The 22,943-nt window shown below is 35.6% G+C and overlaps 1 protein-coding gene and 1 long non-coding RNA gene across 2 annotated transcripts; one reads left to right on the top strand and one right to left on the bottom strand.

Annotated features, from left to right (window-relative positions):
* Window positions 1-3,581: 3,581 nt before the first annotated feature.
* LOC113326356 (anti-sigma-I factor RsgI6-like) lies at window positions 3,582-19,207 on the top strand. Its single transcript, XM_026574100.1, has 8 exons — window positions 3,582-3,710; window positions 3,807-3,966; window positions 4,080-4,223; window positions 15,961-15,995; window positions 17,669-17,770; window positions 17,852-17,998; window positions 18,109-18,924; window positions 19,196-19,207. Exons 1-8 carry the CDS (start codon window positions 3,582-3,584, stop codon window positions 19,205-19,207), a joined length of 1,545 nt encoding a protein of 514 aa, XP_026429885.1.
* On the bottom strand, window positions 5,398-6,480 carry LOC113326094. The gene is made up of 3 exons (XR_003348289.1): window positions 6,236-6,480; window positions 5,928-5,981; window positions 5,398-5,849 (listed from the first exon to the last, which is right to left on the bottom strand). It is a non-coding gene; the product is annotated as an uncharacterized LOC113326094 (long non-coding RNA).
* Window positions 19,208-22,943: the final 3,736 nt, after the last annotated feature.

Raw genomic sequence — 22,943 nt, 5'->3', positions numbered from 1 at the left:
GGGATACGATATTCGTCCGATAATATTGGCCGTATCGGTCGAATATCGGCCGTATCGGTCAAATATCGGCTGTATCGGTCGATACGAAATTTTCCTAAATTTCCTGATATGAGACGGTATTTGGTCGTTTTCTATAAAGTTTAAGGGTAATTTTGGCGAAGAAAGTCTTCCGGGTGGTAGTAGAGGTGCATGTAGCTCTCGAAGCAAGTCTACTAAAGTTACTCTTTTGTTTTTTTGATAAAATTGATGTTATCTATTATATCTTATCCGAAAATGTGTGGAGAAATGTTTAATATAAAATTATAGTCTCTAAATCTAGAACCGATATTTCAACGATAATATCCCCGATATAAAATCGTACCAGTGTATCGGTCCCGGCCGAGATGAACCGATATCCGATATTAACTACATTGCTCCTAACTTACATTCAACTCCACACTGAATATCAACTTCTACATTTCATACATATAACTCTCAACTGATATCCATTCCCAATTCAACAACCTCTCATAACCCAATAGCATCATCATCACTATTTACAGCTAGATTATATCCCTGATACAGACAACAATTCATCTAAACCTCAAATCCAACCCTGTACAACTCTCACAACAACATATATGCTCCTCCACAAGACTTGTTCTGCACCTGCAGTTCACCATTCCTCTTCCATCACCATATTACATCTCCACCTGCAAATTCAACTACTATGGCCTCATATGTACTACAACAAAATACTGAAATCATCTTAACCTAGCCCCCAACCATCTATTACTTCTTCTTCAGTCAGATAACCTCAAATAAAACTCCAACAGACTATAACATTACCAAACCCCAAGTCTGTACATTCATTCTCACTTTACCATCACCACAATTTCATTCATCTCTAACACCGTTTCTAAAGCCTTGTTTCTCATAAACTACCACCACCTGCAACGGTTCATGGCTCTATATATTCTACCCTGGAATGAATAAAGTGATCTAAACAATATTCACACACACCACCAGTAATTCAACTTCACTAACAAATTCAAACTACGCAGACGACGCCACCAGTTCCGACTAACAACATTCTGCCATTGTAGTATCACCACCAGTTACATCTTCAAAATATCTAAACGCAGTTTACCTGCAACATCACTACCAATACCATCAGTTCAATAGACTTGGCCTCTCCCATTACCATGAATACTAACTCATTTACAATTACAAACTACACCACCAACTTCCTTAGTTTCTAAACCTCCACTTGTTCAACTAGTTACCTTTGTAACTCAATTCAAGTAACTTTTCACATTCAACTCAACATACAATTCATATCAACACGTATTGACCACCAACTAACTCATCTTCATCATCTTCCATATCATATCAACACATAGACCTCCATCCCAAATCTTAGTTCAATAAAAAACCCATGAACTCAGTAATGAAAATCAATAAACCTTACTAAGTTAACTAACAAGAACAAGTTACCTCAAAACAGCTTGTCTTAACCAAATTGAAATCAATCCCTTATTTCCTCTGATTCGAACAACTCTACACAGCACCACCTCCTTCCTGCCAGATCAATTCTCAAAACTCTAGTTCTTAAATTAGGGAAGAACATGAAACCTTGGTTCACCTTTTCTTCAGTGTGAATCGGAAACTGAATACTAAATGATCTTCTTTGTTCTCAATTTACAAGAACCATCTCCAATTAATCTTCTAATTCTTCCTATGAATTCTTCTCTTGAAACCCTAACTCTTCAATTCTTCATGAACAGCTCCATAAACAACCAAATAACTTCACCATGTTCATCAATCAACAAATCCACACCTTAATTCTTGTTATTCATCTCCAATCGAAATTCCAGTTCATCTTGAAAAACCCTAGCTCATCGATTCATCACCGAATCAACTTCAGAACCTCGATTAAACACCAACCACTTTCGTTCTACATCACCAACCAATCAAATCCTCCTTTAATTAATCAATTCCTCCATATCTTAGACACAAATGAAAACCCTATCTTTCTGTTTCTCATCAATCCATCGTTTCTTCTTCATTCAAAGCTAAACCAACTTCAACATCAACACCAGGAATCATTCCCTGATGTTTTCCTTAAGTTTCCGATCTCAGAATCGTCAAAGCATCTCATAGAAACACGAACGGTGAAGAACATAGAAAGAGAGGGTGAAGAAGAAGAAAGAAGAACGAGAAAGAAAGAAAGAAAGAAAGAAAGAAGAAGGCTGAATAAGTTATCTGCTCTGATAAGGCCAAAGACAAATGATAAAGGTAATATAAAAATGATATGGGGAGTCCATGCCGACTAAGCCAAAAAATGACTATTCTGCCCTTTTCATAATTCCGATGATATCTTCTTCGTACGGTATCCGATTGACACGTTCGAGCAGTCCATTCCACATAACTTTTCGAGATCTATACAGCGGTACTATTTTCGTAACTAAATCGTTGTTAGATTAATTTCTATTAGTTAATGTTCGAGTTACACTAATCGAGTAATTAGCGACTAAGACGTTCCTTGACTAGTCTAATAGCGTTGACGAGCTTGAGGGTCCTTACAAATACAATCAAATCAAATGGTCGGAATTATTTCTGGAATATACCATCATCTCTCCCTTATACATAATCAAAAATTTGGTATCTCTGCGGTTTATTGCTCTTTCTCTTCGCGATCTACTTGTAATTGATATCCTTATTTGTATTAGGGTTTTGATTATCTTGATATTTTTTACACAAAATTGGTTAAAAAGACCAAAATCAACAATTTCTGGGTGAAAAAGACATCTAGATTTTGATACTGTTTAAATGGACAAAAATGTAAAAATAGCCAAGAAGTAAACAGTTTCATCCTGCCCATTTTCAAATACTTTTTCTTATTCTTAATTTATACAGGATGCATCCAGTTTCATCCTCGCTATTTTTTAAGTTTAAGCCAGGATGAATTCAGTTTCATCTTTGCTATTTTTTTGTGTCCATTTCATTGATGCTAATTTTTACTCGCCCACTAGAACCGTGTTTTAAAAATATTTGGACAAATGATCCATTTTCCGTATTTTTTATGTATTTTGATGTTTTTGTTAGTCTTTTAAGCGAACATGTAATCACTATTTTGATTTGAATGAATTGAAATTTGTTGATTGACCAAAAAAAACAAAAACAAAAAAACAAAGCATCTTATAATTAGAATTCCTCATAATGGAAATAAGTACAAAGCATCTTGTAATTAGAATTCCTCACATTTAAGTCCATTATCCCGCCTTTACAATAGGGACGGAGCAAGTGTATAACCTTACCATGCTATAACGAAGTATGTTTAAGTCCCGTGTAAATGCATGAATTTGCTAGGATGGGAGCTTTCGAGGTAGATCCTGATATAAATCTTTCACTCAAGGAGAAATAAAACCTGTCATTTCGTCCTGAAGCCCCTTTTTTTTTCGGTTGTATGTTTTTTGTTTTGGGATTTCGAAATAGAAAATTCAACAGAAAATTTTACTACTTATATAATCCGTTATTCACTCTCGTACCGTCAGCTCTCCACCACACTATAGCTACTTGTCATTCATAACAAAGGAGCCATGAAAGTACCCCAACCAATCTTTTCAGTCTTGCTGGTTTTGATCAAGTTGTTTTTGTTAAACTTCGCTGCTCAACCATCTCTCTCGGCGCCTGATGGACCTCTATACGATTATTCAGCTTACACTGAGGTAACTATCTTTTCAAGCCAATGACATTTATTTTGCGTATCTAGATACAGAGGCTAGCTAGTACTGAATGATATATGCAATTATAATGGTGCGCAGTGCAAATCTCAACCAGAGGATCCCCTGTACAATGGAGGAGTTTTCAGGAACCATAATGGTTTAAATCGAAAGACGGTTGATTCCATCGGAAGTCCGGGAATCTTTTCTCCGGCATTTGTAGTGCCCAATCTTACTCAGACTACCAAGTACTCTTTCTCCGGTGAGACTCTCTCTCTGTCTCTCTTTTTTGCCAATATACTTAAAGAGTTGCGTAATTTTCTAAGGTGAGACAATGGTGCATTAATGAATTAAGTACTAACGAAATATAAACAGGCTGGGTAAAGATCAATGGTAAAGTAAAATCGGCTATTATAAGAGCAAATTTCTGGTCAGGAAACTCATCATTTGAGTGCAATGGTTCTGTCTTGGCTAAGAGAGGCTGCTGGTCGCTTCTTAAAGCGGGTTTGAAATCCAGTCGTCCTCAAATTTATCTGTTATATATTTCCAGGTAATAAGTTTTCTTAGTAAAATTATAAACTAATCCTAAATCATAAATAAAATGTGTATAAACAAGGAAAAATGGGTGTTATATTTTTTTACTTTTGGTATTCATTCTATATAAAGTTTCTTCATGAGTATTTCTTTTTAGATTTTTTATTTTATTTGTTCTGGAACTTTAAGATCTTTTGTTTTCTCATTTTTAGTTATCCGCGTATCCCAGTTTAGTTAGAGAATTAGGTTTTCCTTTAATCCTAGAATACATAAGCGTTTTTATATTTTCTGGTTCGTCTCCTGATTGTCCTTGTACGGAAATAAACTACTAGAAACAAAAAACAAAAAGATTTAAATATATTAAAATTTTCTATTGAGGATATATTGAAGAAAAAAAAATCATCCCTCTTCTTACTCTACTACCTGAAAACACATAAACCTTCAGCTAAACCGGAATAAATGGAGTATTAAAAATAATGTTACCAATATAATAAGAGTGGTTATTTAATTTTATTTATTTATTATTTTCATAATATAACATTTAGTAAGAGTAGTTTGGGAAACAAAATTTCTTCAAAAACATCAAAAATACTCTTCCCAAACTGACTTTTACATGGGGATGGGATAGTCGATCGCATGGCCGTTCAGGTACAATCCACCATTTCCAAATGGCATTCACTGTTCTCCTATTAAGGGATCGGTTTGACCGTGGCTAGAGTTTACCTTAAAGCCACATAGATTTTATTTTAACCCTGGCCTTTGCTATCAATTAGACACGTAAAATTTGTTTTATCGTGGCCAATTCATGACTTACCGCTGCATTAAACTTGTAGCACCATGGCGATAAATTTTCTAAGGACACACAATTTTTTTTAACGTGGCTATTGTATATCTTCACGACACAGGGAACCAGTAAAACCATGGCCATAAATTTCTTATGGACACACAATAAGCTTTGAACGTGGTTAATGTATACCTTAAGGCCACATGGATTCATTTTAACGATGGCAGAGTATAATGTGGCATATTGACAATGTATAGTTTCGGGTGATATTTGGTACAACCATGGCTTAACCCTCCAAATTACGCTACTGATATATATGAATCTACCGAACCGCTATTTCTTCCCCCAAAAAATGTACAATTAGAAGCGAAAATATTCAAAACATCAAAATATTATTTATTTATTTATTTTAATAATAAAGGGTAGTTACATCACTGACCAAAGCCTCTTTAACATAAGGAAATGCGATAACAATGACCATTCATCCAGGACTTGGACACTTGGCATAAAATTGCAAGTATATCGACCATAAAGTTACAAGACCTGTTACCAAACTTACAAGCATAGAATCGAGCAAAACTTGAATAAAATTATCAATCTATTATTACAGGAGTGGTAGTCCACTTAACACTACACTGAGAAACAATGATAGAGTTGATAATAACATCAGTCGCTTCGAAGTAAACTTGGATCAGCTCCTGGTATGCAAGCCAATATGACTTTAGCTTCAGGCTGTTGTGCTTGGGATTTTTTGTCACCCTAGAAGTACCCTGCTGTTGTGCTTGGGATTTTTTGTCACCCGAGAAGTACCCTGCATAATAAGAAGACTTCAACCAATTCCGATAGTAAGATTTCAATCTATATAAAAGATGAGGTGAACATCAAGACAAAGAAATTATATTTACCATGGTACCTAGAGAGCAAAATTGTGAACACATACTAGCCACAACAATGGCAACCTGTCAAAGTGAGGTATTCTGCTATTAAAACATCTCGAATCGACAAACATTACTAGGAAATTATAGTTCTGTTCTCTAATACTACTCTCTCCATTACTTTTTAATAGGCCAGTTTCTATAATAAATAAAGTTAGTAATTGTTTTGTGGTTCCTTACCGAAGCGACGAATAATGTGGATGTTGATTTGAGATACTGGTAACAAATCAAGCCAAATTAATTACAAAGCAAAAGATTAAGGAAAAATAAAATCTTACCCTTAATGTTTGAAATAAATTTTGAACTGCCCTGCCAGTAACCTCAAAAGACGACAAAGATAACCAGAATTCATTAGTGAACAAGAGATGGTAATGACATCTTCCTCTTTCACATGGATTATTGAAGATACCCTTTGATACAGTTCAGGAGTAATGGGATCATAATCAATTGATCCTTCCATTACTTGGGCAAGCTCCGCATCCTTTAACACCACCAAATCCCAAATCAGCAAAACCAAAAAACAAAATTTCTCTAAAGCATAAGAATTGAACAGAAAATGTACGAAAAATATGATTCCATTTTTTTCGGTAAAATTCCAAAAAGAAAAATAAAGTGGGAATTCAATGAAAAAATTCTCTTTCTTAAACACGGAGAAGAATAAGGCTCTGAAAGAATTGATGCTAAATTTAGACTAGGGCTTGTAAAAAAAGGGGGTTTTAAGAAATACGAACCCCGTATACAGAACCCAAAAGGAACCCATGTTAGGGCTTCTTCTTCATGAATCTACACAGAGAAAACAACTATAAAATGTAAATCTATTGAGACTTGTATGTAACGTGAAAAACAGTAGAGCGAGATGGACTAACTAACCTTGAATACCATTTTCTTGTTTGAGTTGCAGTAACTGAAGAACACCATCTTCTTCTACTTCGATCAGCCCATCGAGTTTTCAGTTTTTATTCGTAAATAGCTTTGTCGATGAACTTTCTTCTCGGTCTCAGTAGTTAACAGTGTTTTTAGATTTGATTTGAAGGGAAAGGAGAGGATTTCTGGGGAAAGTTAGAGACAGATCTTGCGCCGCTGCATACTGTTTTTTTTTTCTTCTTAGGGTTGCTGGAGGAGGAGAAAACAAAGCAAGGAGCAAATGTGTGTAATTTATGTAAACCTAATAAAAATGAATTCGGAAAATGACGAAGATGCCAAAATTGCTAAAGGCTGATACCGCTACTGCTAGGGGCGGGTACCAATCCATATAGGACAAAGTAATCTCAACCGTTGGATCTTGGATTGGTATCCGTCCTTAGTAGAAGTGGTAACAACTTTTAGCGATCATGAAAATGCTGGATTTCAAAAACGCATCTTTAAAATGTTTTGGTATTTTTTCATGGCTTCTAATTGGAGGTAGCATATTGATGGAGGGTGTACCAAACCAAAGGGAATTGGTGTTTTGTCTTATTTGGTTTTGGGTACATCCCAAGCAATATAACACCCCATCAGCAATGTTGTTTCATCAGACTTGAGTCAGTTGACATAATTGTCCAGGGGGTATTAAGCATAATGCAAATACATTTTAACATTTTAGCTAATATATATGGGAATTCATTTTATTTTAAGTTGGTTCTCTTTAATTTTATAGTTTAACCTGAACCAGGATCATAGGGACAAACAAGGACGGTAACAGAAGACAATATACCAAAGGTGTCTTGATATATCTCAGGTATGATATCAAAAATAAGTATTGGATAAGATTACTTTCACATAAACACTAAATCAGAACCACCGAGAGGGAAACCTGACGTCGTATAGATTATCAAACCAAGCAGTAGACGGAAGCCATCCAGGTTCATTCTCGACTACAAGATGAAACCATATTGTCCCAATTTTTATGGACCAAATTGTATTAGCTGACTCCTTAAGCACAACATATTCGTGTACAATTTCTTTCTAGTTTATTAATAACGTTATTATAGCTTCAAAAAAAAATGCCAAAAATTATTTATATGGTTTTGGATTTCGTTCGATCCTGTGTGATCGTATTGGACGCTAGATATCTTAGTGTAAATTAACCAATTACGGATCACAAACTTCGATTTAATCTTCTTATTGGCTATTTTTTTAATGGGTGCACTTTTATTAATTTCTTCGACATGAGATATTGTTTCATAGGAGTTTATAATTTTCCGAATATTTTTGTTTAAATGATAGTTTTCTCGGCGTATCAATCATGTTTCAGTTTCACAATAATTTTTTCGATATGCATTCATATTTTGTATTTTTTTTTTGGATTTAAAGCACTAGATAATACTCGTTTAACTGATCATTCACTCGAATCCATCTTAATCATCCAATTATACTCACATTCTTCGACAATCGCTGGATAATGCTTGAGTATCCACAAAGTTATTCCAGTTCTACTCAATGTTGATCGCATGGCCGTTCAGGTACAATCCACCATTTCCAAATGGCATTCACTGTTCTCCTATTAAGGATCGGTTTGACCGTGGCTAGAGTTTACCTTAAAGCCACATAGATTTATTTTAACCCTGGCCTTTGCTATCAATAGACACGTAAAATTTGTTTTATCGTGGCCAATTCATGGACTTACCGCTGCATTAAACTTGTAGCCCATGGCGATAAATTTTCTAAGGACACACAATTTTTTTTAACGTGGCTATTGTATATCTTCACGACACAGGGAACCAGTAAAACCATGGCCATAAATTTCTTATGGACACACAATAAGCTTTGAACGTGGTTGTATACCTTAAGGCCACATGGATTCATTTTAACGATGGCAGAGTATAATGTGGCATATTGACAATGTATAGTTTCGGGTGATATTTGGTACAACCATGGCTTAACCCTCCAATTACGCTACTGATATATATGAATCTCCGAACCGCTATTTCTTCCCCCAAAAAATGTACAATTAGAAGCGAAAATATTCAAAACATCAAAATATTATATTTATTTATTTTAATAATAAAGGGTAGTTACATCACTGACCAAAGCCTCTTTAAATAAGGAAATGCGATAACAATGACCATTCATCCAGGACTTGGACACTTGGCATAAAATTGCAAGTATATCGACCATAAAGTTACAAGACCTGTTACCAAACTTACAAGCATAGATCGAGCAAAACTTGAATAAAATTATCAATCTATTATTACAGGAGTGGTAGTCCACTTAACACTACACTGAGAAACAATGATAGAGTTGATAATAACATCAGTCGCTTCGAAGTAAACTTGGATCAGCTCCTGGTAGCAAGCCAATATGACTTTAGCTTCAGGCTGTTGTGCTTGGGATTTTTTGTCACCCTAGAAGTACCCTGCTGTTGCTTGGGATTTTTTGTCACCCGAGAAGTACCCTGCATAATAAGAAGACTTCAACCCAATTCCGATAGTAAGATTTCAATCTATATAAAAGATGAGGTGAACATCAAGACAAAGAAATTATATTTACCATGGTACCTAGAGAGCAAAAATGTGAACACATACTAGCCACAACAATGGCAACCTGTCAAAGTGAGGTATTCTGCTATTAAAACATCTCGAATCGACAAACATTACTAGGAAATTATAGTTCTGTTCTCAAATACTACTCTCTCCATTACTTTTTAATAGGCCAGTTTCTATAATAAATAAAGTTAGTAATTGTTTTGTGGTTCCTTACCGAAGCGACGAATAATGTGGATGTTGATTTGAGATACTGGTAACAAATCAAGCCAAATTAATTACAAAGCAAAAGATTAAGGAAAAATAAAATCTTACCCTTAATGTTTGAAATAAATTTTGAACTGCCCTGCCAGTAACCTCAAAAGACGACAAAGATAACCAGAATTCATTAGTGAACAAGAGATGGTAATGACATCTTCCTCTTTCACATGGATTATTGAAGATACCCTTTGATACAGTTCAGGAGTAATGGGATCATAATCAATTGATCCTTCCATTACTTGGGCAAGCTCCGCATCCTTTAACACCACCAAATCCCAAATCAGCAAAACCAAAAAACAAAATTTCTCTAAAGCACAAGAATTGAACAGAAAATGTACGAAAAATATGATTCCATTTTTTTCGGTAAAATTCCAAAAAGAAAAATAAAGTGGGAATTCAATGAAAAAATTCTCTTTCTTAAACACGGAGAAGAATAAGGCTCTGAAAGAATTGATGCTAAATTTAGACTAGGGCTTGTAAAAAAAGGGGGTTTTAAGAAATACGAACCCCGTATACAGAACCCAAAAGGAACCCATGTTAGGGCTTCTTCTTCTTATGAATCTACACAGAGAAAACAACTATAAAATGTAAATCTATTGAGACTTGTATGTAACGTGAAAAACAGTAGAGCGAGATGGACTAACTAACCTTGAATACCATTTTCTTGTTTGAGTTGCAGTAACTGAAGAACACCATCTTCTTCTACTTCGATCAGCCCATCGAGTTTTCAGTTTTGATTCGTAAATAGCTTTGTCGATGAACTTTCTTCTCGGTCTCAGTAGTTAACAGTGTTTTTAGATTTGATTTGAAGGGAAAGGAGAGGATTTCTGGGGAAAGTTAGAGACAGATCTTGCGCCGCTGCATACTGTTTTTTTTTTCTTCTTAGGGTTGCGAGGAGGAGAAAACAAAGCAAGGAGCAAATGTGTGTAATTTATGTAAACCTAATAAAAATGAATTCGGAAAATGACGAAGATGCCAAATTGCTAAAGGCTGATACCGCTACTGCTAGGGGCGGGTACCAATCCATATAGGACAAAGTAATCTCAACCGTTGGATCTTGGATTGGTATCCGTCCTTAGCAGAAGTGGTAACAACTTTTAGCGATCATGAAAATGCTGGATTTCAAAAACGCATCTTTAAAATGTTTTGGTATTTTTTCATGGCTTCTAATTGGAGGTAGCATATTGATGGAGGGTGTACCAAACCAAAGGGAATTGGTGTTTTGTCTTATTTGGTTTTGGGTACATCCCAAGCAATATAACACCCCCATCAGCAATGTTGTTTCATCAGACTTGAGTCAGTTGACATAATTGTCCAGGGGGTATTAAAGCATAATGCAAATACATTTTAACATTTTAGCTAATATATATGGGAATTCATTTTATTTTTAAGTTGGTTCTCTTTAATTTTATAGTTTAACCTGAACCAGGATCATAGGGACAAAGACAAGGACGGTAACAGAAGACAATATACCAAAGGGTGTCTTGATATATCTCAGGTATGATATCAAAAATAAGTATTGGATAAGATTACTTTCACATAAAACACTAAATCAGAACCACCGAGAGGGAAACCTGACGTCGTATAGATTATCAAACCAAGCAGTAGACGGAAGCCATCCAGGTTCATTCTCGACTACAAGATGAAACCATATTGTCCCAATTTTTATGGACCAAATTGTATTAGCTGACTCCTTAAGCACAACATATTCGTGTACAATTTCTTTCTAGTTTATTAATAACGTTATTATATGCTTCAAAAAAAATGCCAAAAATTATTTATATGGTTTTGGATTTCGTTCGATCCTGTGTGATCGTATTGGACGCTAGATATCTTAGTGTAAATTAACCCAATTACGGATCACAAACTTCGATTTAATCTTCTTATTGGCTATTTTTTTAATGGGTGCACTTTTATTAATTTTCTTCGACATGAGATATTGTTTCATAGGAGTTTATAATTTTCCGAATATTTTTGTTTAAATTGATAGTTTTTCTCGGCGTATCAATTCATGTTTCAGTTTCACAATAATTTTTTCGATATGCATTCATATTTTGTTTTTTTTTTTGGATTTAAATGCACTAGATAATACTCAGTTTAACTGATCATTCACTCGAATCCATCTTAATCAATCCAATTATACTCAACTTTCTTCGGCAATCGCTGGATAATGCTTGAGTATCCACAAAGTTATTCCAGTTCTACTCAATGTTGCTCAATTTCATTAAATCATATTTAAAATCACATGATCATGCTCATACCCATACTCAATATGGTATATTATCTACCTAATTCCATTTAATTTAATCCAATTATATTCAACTTTCTTTCACAATCATTGAGTAACGCTTACTTTGAATGGTTATCCACAAATTTAATCCAACTTTACTGAGAATTTTTCTTCATTCCATCAAAGCATACTCAAAATTACTTGATGATACATAATATGACCGATTACCCACCCAATCCCTTCTAGTTCAGACACATTGTACTACCTTTTATCCCACGATCATTGGATAATGCTTATTGTGACTAATTATCCACAAATTTAAGGATCCGATTACTGATCCACCTAACATTATTAGCCTCAGATTACTGGAGGAACAACTTCTTGCAAGTGTTGCTTAATTTAAATATATTTCTTTTGGTATAAAAACTAAAAAACAACCAAGAAAACGGTTGGAATTAGATTACATCCAATCGAATCTAATTTTACTCAAGTTCACTGGATCTTATTAACTTCGGTCTCACTCAATGACACCTTTATTCATCAATTTTGGACTTTGAATTTTATTTCAGCTAGCCCGAGTTTTTTTATGCTTAAATATTTAGTTTTTTTCTGGTCGGTTTAAATATTTATATTTTTATTCAAGTACAAACTTCGTCTAGCCTCACCCCATTTTAAATGATTTATTAGAATTCGTCGAGGGACTTCGTTTGATATCAATAGATTCATTAGTCATACATCGACCTGCAGTAAGAAACCACAAACTTGGATCACATAATCATCAATTTGATCTCCCATTTTTTTTTTCTTTTTTTTTTTTACAAAATTGAACATATGTTAGTTATATATTTTGTAAAATTTATTTTTGATGTGGTATGTGGTATCAATCATGGTTTGACAGGTGGTATTTAAGTCACACAATCTGTATGGTGTTTATTCGACCAATAGAAAATCAAAATCTTTAATTGAACGAATATAAATGCAAACACAAAAACTCATATGGATCAATCTTACACAAAGGAGGGAAAACTGCGATCTCCATGGGCGGGAACAACGAAATTTTGGCGCAATATTTCCTCCTAAATTTCAATAGTTTTTTAACCTGAAAACCCTAACCAAGTCTTATTATATTCCTCCCTCTTTGGTTACACTCTTTTTTCTCTTTCGAACCTCGAAGCCTCCGAGAAAACTAACTTCACCACTAAACCACCAAAATATCAATAAACAAGAAGCAGAGTACTATTTTTCTCAACAAAATCAGAACACAATACCTCTCTGAGTGGTTAATCAACCATAAATCAAAACCAATCTGGTAATCTAAGATTTTCTCTTGTAAGTTATTGATTTGTCAGAGATTTGAAGATGGAGAAAAAGATGATATATCGATTTATCTTTTTTCCTATAATCGTACACTGATTTCGGAGGTATGAAGATCTGTTTTTCATTATTAATTATGTGAATTATTATTTGATTGAATTCATGTGAATCAATTCAAAATCAATAAAATCTAGGTCTATTTATTATTCTCATATTGTTTATGGCTGATTATAGATTTGATTATTGAAATTTTCAGATTATGGGTATGATTTGATTTAAAATTTGTTGAGTTGTTGAAAAGTTTTTTCCCTGTTCAATGTTTCAGGAGATTAATCACTTTTTCTTATTCACAAACTTGCTGAGTACACATGAGTGTGATGTCATGATGGTTTGATTATAATTAACAGGGCTTGTGCAGTGTTGAAGTTCTAAGTTCTTGTAGTTCAAATTATAAGTTGGTAGAACTCCTGTAGAATTGTTGTGTGCAATTATTGAATCATTGCATTTTTGGATATGGTGTGTAGTTAGGGAGTATTGGTGCTATGACTGACCCGAAAGCAGGATTGGCAGGATAAGTTTAAAAACATGAGGAGAGGGAAATAAGAAGCAGACAATAAGGATGATAGCTCTCCCAAGTCGAGTTAGCCAGGGTTTAACGAAATCCCTACACAGATTGAACCCAGAATGAAGGTACATCATACTTTCAATGGTTCATAATTAACACTATCTGGACTGTGTGAAGTGTTGTGATTGTTAGGAGTATTTGTTATTTAGAGATTTTTGGCTTTGAGTTGGAGAGGGTACTTCAATAAAGAGGGTGAATTGGAGAGGGTACTTCAATAACATGTTTTGGAATCTTAATTATTGGAATGGTGTGAGTACATTGTCAGGGGATGGTCCAAGTAGCAATGTGTCACTAGTGTCCAACTGAAAAATTAGATTTGGTTGACTCACAGTTTATGTCGACAGCTTAGAAACTTAGGATCGAACTGTTACCATTCAATTTGAAATCTTAGAAACTGGTAGGGCAGTTTATTCTTGCAATGCCTTCTCCAATGATCTGTGGCAATACTTGAGCGCGCAAAGTTTACAGAATGTTCAGACTGTCCCAAATTTCTGGCGGGTCTGTCTACTGTTGTACTTGAAAACTTGCTACTATAATTACTTTTAAAAATAGAGATCCAAGACAATAGAGGTGGGTATGTTTTTATTGAATGTATTCATGGTTAACTAAACAAGATACGTTAGAAATGCCGGTACTTTAGTTGTCTTATTGAATGTATTTATGGTTAACTAAACAACTCTATTGATGAATGAATATGCAGAATGGCTCAGCTACAGACTACTATTTATAGATTTAACTTTAGCATTAAACTCTAACACCTGCCAACTTGTTTAATTGATTTGAACTTTTCTTCATTAACTAGTATTAATGTGAATTGACTTAAAAATTAAAATTTAGCTCTTTTTCATAGCCTGCAGGACCAAGGTTAAGAATTCATTGCATTAGGTCCCATACTCCCATTATTGACTAGTGACAATTTGAGATAAGAATCCTTTGACCAATTTTAAAGAAACTACTTACACAGACGATGCTGTACTCAACAGATGATAACTTGGCTGACATGTTTTATCGCAAAAACTATTAGGCTCTATTCTCCCTCTATTCTGAGATTCTATATATGTGGACTGTGATTTTAATTTGAGTTTTTGTTGCAATTTCTAAGCCACACCGGAAGTGAATTGTTGCTTCTAAAGTTGGGAAAACACAAAAATATTTGCTTGTACTACTTAGACTTACATGTTGTATATGACAGGAATTTTGCTTTTAACTCTCATTTCTTCCTCTACCCTTTTTTGTGGATGAACAGTCAAATAAAGGTGTAGTGGGGTGTCCGATTTAGAGAAAAAGGCTTGTTTTATTTTGTTGCCTGACCTTTTTGCTTGGCTTGCTGCAGCGAGGACCTTATCCGCGGAACTTCTGCTCTCCTCTGCTATGGGGATATTCTCTTGATTCTGCATCATTTATAGGCATTATTGAGTACTAACTGGATGTGGTAGGGTTTTACAAACTCAAAATTGTGATACTGTTTATAAGATTATTTGAGGGTGATTTACAGTCAACAATTATTCATTCTTATCAAGTTCGGTAAATGCTAAATGTTTGATAAATTGCTTGACATGAATTAAATAGCTTACTAAAACCAAAGAAAGCGTCACTATGAAAGCTGTTGTCGTGATATTGCAATCAGTTTTTTGATACTTAAAGGGAAGCTTCAAGAGGTAAACCTAATCTTTTATTTGCAAACCCATAGCATAAGTGTTCTTCTCTGTTAAATTTTTTGTTGTTTTGGGTTATGATATGATTGAATTTGTTAGAAAAGATAGCGGACTTGAATTGTCAGTTGTCACTGCTTTAGATAATGATATAGAAACCTATTTAGATTGCAACTATAGTAATCTTTCTCATTGATGTAGAAAAAAAACTCATTTTTAGAACTATCAATTTTTATGAATACATCCTTCAACTATTTTAACTGAATAAGAGTCTATAGTTCTCCAATACAGAAACCACCATTTCCGTTCCTTTACAAGCAAAAAAAAAAGAACAAACCCCAAAATCCCACCGCAAACCCCATGGCAACTATAGCCAGAGCTGGTTAAAAGTCAGCTTGGTTACAGTCGTTCCCTCCTGGCAGGTTCCGTTATTTTCTACAAGTCCATCGCCATTATTCAGCTTGTCTAGAAAATATACAAGCTTTCGATCACAAGGTTCGGGAGCCTCTAATGCATGTTTGGAACTGATGGCAAAAACTTGTTTCCATTTGTGTCATAAGCATGTTTATATTTGTTAGTGGTTTCAAAGATTTATAGCTGCACAAGGTCAAAATCCTTCACTTTCATAATCTGTATAGGCAGGATACGTCTCCAACACTTATTTAGATTGCAGAGAGATAACTTAGTGATGGTATATTGTGTGCAAAATGCAGCAGTTATATGCCAGAATAAGAAACATAAAAATCTAACATGTGATAGAGATTCAACATAGGATAAAACAAAAAAGGGGACTAGGGTGTTCTTGGATTATAGAATGATAGAAGTGTACGGCTGTTTTGTTGTTAATGACCCATGTACAATCACAACTGTCTCTGGGTCATACTAATTGTGCGTAAATATAATTTTTGATGAAATTAATATGATGTATTTTGGAGTGAGTCATTGTGTTGTGTAAGATGCTTGTTTTGTTCTTCCATTTTTTATGAAATTTAAGCTGGTCAATTGCATGTTTAGGAGAATGCAGAGGTCATGCACACATGAATATGCATCTGCAACAAGCTATGGTAACTGAGGTTCTCCCCAGCCAGGTGTACTTTCTGTTGTGGCTGTCAAGTTGCCAAAACCAATTCCCAAGCATTGCAGGAACATTATTTGACGACCTTCATACGAACCCATCATATGCAAGTACAATTTGTATACCTAGTTTCCATTGTTATTCGAAGATCTTGTTGATATCCTATTTTGTGTACCAATCATTAAAGAGGCATTCGCCGGTCTTAATACTATGAAACAGGTGCTAATTATCAATATTTTATATCACTTTCTCAATGTGGTGTTGGGTCTTGTCTAATGGTTGTGATCGTTTACAACCACATTGTAAGGTGTTGGACCAAGTCATAGCTTACACCATCAGTATGAACTGTACAGACAAATTTAAAGCAGCTGCAAACTGCTATGTCTAGTAGGGTTATTTTATACTGCCAGTCATTATTAACCGTCCCATACTAGTTTTGTATTTGGGGTCTCTGTAGTGTCCATCTTTCCAACAAAATTGTCACGACCCGCTAAAGCTTAGAGGGCGGAAAGAAATGGAGAAAAAGAATTGGCTATTGTTCAGGTCCTAGAGTTCTTGACCTGGTTCCATTAATACACATGACTTTAGTTGAGTATCAACAAAAGCCAAACATGGCTGATGGCCATGGAGAGCCTTTTGTCTCAGTCACAAGATGTGTGTCTAATGAGCCCAACCATTCGGACACATAAATAAATTGAAGTGGCTTAATCAGATTCATTTCTGTCACGAGTTAATAGGCGTGTCTAAAACCAACCTATATATTCGACACTACAGAATTGCTTAATGTGACCGTATCCTCACCAATGGCTACGGGTAATGGGTCTAGACTTAAACCCATGACCAAAAGGTGTTTATGGCTACAATTGATAGATCTATGTTTAAAATCATGACCAAATGGTGCATTATGGCTACATGGTAATACAAAACGTGGCTATAGTTGTACATATGACCAATAGCCACGCAAATAACTCGAAACGTGGCTAGGTTGTAAACCAAAAAACGTGGCCTATGTGAAGGTTCCGGCTAGCAAAGTGTTTAAAAGATCTTTAAGTAATTTGGTCTAAAGTTTTTTTTTTTTTTCCAAATACTGCAGAATTCTGAGGATTCAGGAATAGATATATCAGTAGGAAGTTTATCTTTGCAGCCATTCACTGATCAGCAATGGAAATCAAACCAAGATTTCAGTATAAACAGTGTATGTGATTAATTCTTGTAACAGGCAATAATTACAGTCGCATGCATGCAAGGCTGTAATGAGTTCTATTTTTCTTTACAGGAAAGAAAACGTGCAGTCACCATCCATGTCTCAGACAAAAATGGAACTAGACTTCCAGGAGCTCAGATAATAGTTGATCAAATCTCAAAAGAGTTTCCATTTGGCTCTGCAATAGCAGACACCATTCTAGGAAACTTACTCTACCAGGTACGAGAATTCCAAATTCGAATATATCTGTATTACTATATATATATATATATATATATATATGAGCTTAACTATTCACTAACCGAGGCATTTTGACTTGACATTGTCAGAAATGGTTTGCCGAGAGATTCAACGTTGCAGTATTTGAAAACGAGCTGAAATGGTACACAACAGAACCTGAACAAGGCAAGTTAAACTACACGTTAGCAGACAAGTTGTTAGAGTTCGTTCGAGCAAACCAGATGTCTGTCAGAGGCCACAATATCTTTTGGGAAGATCCTATCTACAATCCTGCATGGGTTCGCAACCTAACCAGCCAGAAGTTACAGTCTGCTGTTGGTTCACGTATTCAAAGTCTAATGCTTAAATATAGAGGTGACTTCATACACTGGGATGTAAGCAACGAACTGCTTCATTTCGACTTTTACGAGAAAAAACTAGGCCCAAATGCAACGTTAAGTTTCTTTGAAACTGCACATAAAGCAGACCCATTAGCAACTCTATTCATGAATGAGTTTAATATTGTCGAAACTTGTTCAGATGACAAATCAACTGTCGATACGTACATCTCAAGGTTGAAAGACCTAAAAAGAGATGATATTAGAATGGGTGGAATTGGGTTAGAAGGTCATTTCAGTGCTCCAAATCTTCCTCTAATGAGAGCCACATTGGATAAGTTGGCTACATTAGATTTACCTATTTGGTTAACAGAGGTTGATATCCAAGACAGCTTCGACAAACAAACACAAGCAGTTTATTTAGAACAAGTAGTGAGAGAAGCATTTTCACACCCATCTGTTGATGGTATAACGTTTTGGTCTGCGATTCATCCTTACGGTTGTTACCCAATGTGTTTGACGGATAATGACTTCCGCAATCTTCCAACAAGTGATGTTGTCGATAAACTTCTGAACTACCTCTTTCATGTTAGGATTCAGTCGACGTTGCATCTCCCTAGAAGGTTTGGAGTCTTCCTCTAAATGAATCTGATGCATACACACAGTAGGACTTATCCCCGGCAACGGCGCCAAAAATTAATAGGATCTGGAGATGCCTATATGTAAATAACCGCAATCACACGGTATCTACAATGTAGACAACGACAAGTACAGGTCGAACCCACGGGAAACGACGGAAATATCGTAACCAATATTCCTAATTGACTAAGCAGAAATGATGTTTTTGGGATTTTTGTAGTTGAGAATCTAAAAAGAATGAAAACAAAACAATATTAATAAAATGCAACGAGAAAGACAAAAATTAGGGAATCTGGGTTCCACCAATCAAATCATGTAAAATTCATATTCAATTTTTAAAACCTATAATCCATAAAATTGTTTCGCCGCTGGAATTTTCTCTGCTTCTAAGTTGATAGTTCTAGAGATTTATTTATCAATCGCAAAGCAAGTCCCATCAAATATTACTAACAATGGCACATCAATTTAAAAGCATAAATAAACAATATAGCTATCTAGCCAAAATATACAGGGGGTTAGTCCACGAGTGAGTTGGAGGGAGTTTAATGTATTTTGAATCTTGGGGATTTTGAGGGAGTGTAAGAGAGTATTGGGAGTTTGAGAGAGTTTGGTGTGTTGAGTGTAGGGAGTTTGAGAGACTCTCCCAAAATCTCTACTTTTTTGAGAGATTTGGAGTGAGGAAAAAATACACTATAAACTCCCCAGAACTCCCCAAAAAAAACAAACTCCCTATCATTCTAATTTTTACCACTAACAGGGAGTTTAAGAGTTTCTTTCAAACTCCCCCACGACTAACGGGGTTTTCTAGGGAGTTGGGGAGACTCTTCTAAACTCTCCCACGACTAAAGGGATTTCTATAGACTCCCTCGAACTCCCTCACGACTAACAAGAAAAAACACAACTACACCCAACTCCCTTGAAGACTAACACCCTGATAGTCTCAAAGTATAAAATATCAATCTAGAAGTATACCCCGTCAAAGAACTTTGTCCAAGCACGATGTATCAAACATAAAACATACTTAATCAATTAAACTATTTATGCAATAAATTACCAAGCGAATATAAAAGAATATTAATAAACGTTATCTTTAGATGTATTAAGCTCTCTTAAACCATTTAGAAAAATTGACAATTTTTTCATGGCAATCAAAGATGGGTTTTATGCACTAAGCTCTCTTAAACCATTTAGAAAAGTTGAAAATTTGATCAATTGGTATATGGCCCAAGAACTTCGCAGATTCAACTCCAAAAATGCATTTCGCCGGATTTATCTTCATTTTATACTTCTTCATTTTCTAAAATATTTCCTCAAATATTTCCTTTCCTCGAAACTATATGTCCCAAGAACTTCGCAGATTTCAACTCCAAAAATGCATTTCGCCGGATTTATCTTCATTTTGTACTTCTTCATTTGCTCAAATATTTCCTTTAAATCTTCCACGTGATCCCCTGAGTCCTTAGTTTTCACGAGCATGTCGTCCATATATACCTCCAATATTGTATGTACCCATTTGGCGAAAATTTTCTCTACCATCCGTTGGTATATGGCTCCCGCGTTCTTTAATCCGAATGGCATTCTCATGTAACAATACAGCCCTCTTGGAGCGAAGAATGTTGTATGTTCTTGATCTTCTTCATCTAAAGGTATCTGGTTGTACCCTGAGTAACCATCCATTGAGGAGAGTCTTCTATATCCTGCCGCCGATTCAACCATTTGTGGGATATTGGGTAAAGGAAAGCTATCCTTTGGACATGCAGTGTTTAAATTACTAAAATCAATACATATCCTTATCCCATTATTCTTCTTTGGTACTATCACCATATTTGCAATCCATTCCGGATATTTTGTTGGTCTTATGATACCCGCATCCATCATCTTCTGAAGTTCCTTTTCAATTTGCTCATGATAGGTGGTTGTGATCTTCCTTATTCGTTGTCTTACTGGTCTAATCGCTGGATCCAAAGCCAACTTGTGACATGATACTTGTGGGTCAATTCCTGGCATTTCGTCCATGCCCCACGCGAATACTTCGCGGTTGTCACATAGCAACTGGATTAACCTTACTTCTTCGTCGGCTTCCATCTTCGTCCCGATCTTCACTATTTTCGACTCTTCGTCAATACCCAAATTTAAATCCTTCGTTGGTTCTATAGCTGCGAAATTCATGGTTGTCTCGTTTAGCGCGGTTGGTCCCTTAAATTTTAGTATCGGGTCACCCTCATTTTCAGGTATTTCACTGAGTATCGCATATCCTTCCTTTGCCTTGGTTATGTATACCATTAGTTCTTTTTCCTTATTTGACTCCAATGTGCTCCTCCTTCTTTGCTTCCTCATTTTCAGTCTCTCTTCGTAGTTTTCAATATCCTTCTCGTCGCAGTCCTTCGTGTCTCCTCAATTACCTTTTATCTCTCCAATCCCACTCGGCATTGGGAATCGTACCGCCCGGTGGTAAGTCGATGCAACCCCTTTTATTCCATGAATCCATGGCCTTCCCATGAGGGCATTATATGACCACTCCACGTCCACCAAACATACAGGAACTTTCGTCTCTATCTCACCCGTAAAGATATGTAGGAAATACCATATGGTCCTAGGAATAATATATTAGAGAGAGTCTAGTCCAGTTGACTGAGTCAACTGTCTGTTTGGTCCTTTTGGTAATATATATTATAGTTTGGTCCTAAAAATTATGATTTGGTCCTGGGGTGACGTCATGGATGATGTAATTTTCAAATGGTAGTGGCAGAAATACCCTTTTAATGGGGACCATATATACACTCATTATTAGGAGAGACGAAAATAATTTTCAGATTTATTTTCTCTCACCTCCTTTTTTTTTCTACATCTACTTTTTTTTTCTTCATCTTCTTCTGCTTCTTCTTTTTTCTTCTGCTACTGTTTACAATGGCGTGTTAAGATGAAGATGATGATGAAACGATGAATATTTGTATGTTTTTTTATTTGTGTTTGTTGCTGTTGTTGTTGAAGATGGTGGAGATGATGAAGACAATTTTTTAATGAATTTTTCTTGATTTTTTTGTCTCTGCTGCTGCTAATGATGATGAAGAAGATGAAGAAGACGACGATGATGAAGATGCTGCTGTCAAAGAAGATGAAAATTGAAAAGAAGATGATGAAGAAGATTTTCGATGTTGCTGGTGCTCTTGAATGACGAAGAATTTATTTCTGCTGCTGTTGAAGACGACGGAGATGGAGTTCATTTCTGGAATGAAATCTGTTTTTTTAAGTTTTTATATGGAGTTCATTTCTGGAATGAACTCTGTTTTTTTAGGTTTTTATATGGAGTTCATTTCTGGAATGAAGTCTATATTTTTACGTTTTTATATGGAGTTCATTTCTGGAATGAAGTCTGATTTATATAGGTTTTTATATGGAGTTCATTTCTGGAATGAAGTCTGATTTGTATAGGTTTTATATGGCATATTTCACCCCTTGGTTTTGTTGCCACCCCATTGAATCCGTATAGATTGTACACCGAAGGCATCATGCCAGAATATTCATATCCCAAAGCTTTAAATGCATGATAGAAAAGGACGTCCATCGATCTTCCCATGTCCACTAAGACCTTGTCCATAGCCCAGATCTTTCCCTTACCGCTTCGATCCTCTTTTCCCCGTGAGTATTCGCCAATAGCCAAGGTGATGACCAATGAGTTCGTGTGCGATCCTTCCTCCAGTGCATCTTGCGCCGAGAACGATATATCCCTTTTTTGCCATTCCTCCAGAGGTTCCCTCTTCACCACAGGGATTATCTCATTTCCTTAGTAGTCCCTTTTGTACACTCTTGAGAGCACATTGTCGTGGAAATTTTGGATGTCTTCCTTCGAATGCACTATGAACCACATTCCCTTGTTTATTTCAATCTGATGCCCCTCTGACTGGATCTTATGGTAGTCACGTTGCGGCGGTGATGGCAGCCTCTGATCGTCCATTGTGTTTTCCTAT

This window comes from Papaver somniferum, unplaced genomic scaffold (genome assembly GCF_003573695.1).
Source record: "Papaver somniferum cultivar HN1 unplaced genomic scaffold, ASM357369v1 unplaced-scaffold_10, whole genome shotgun sequence".
Classification (NCBI taxonomy): domain Eukaryota; kingdom Viridiplantae; phylum Streptophyta; class Magnoliopsida; order Ranunculales; family Papaveraceae; genus Papaver; species Papaver somniferum.
The sequence above is the reverse complement of the archived record's forward strand: the minus strand, read 5'-3'. Positions and strand labels throughout refer to the sequence as shown.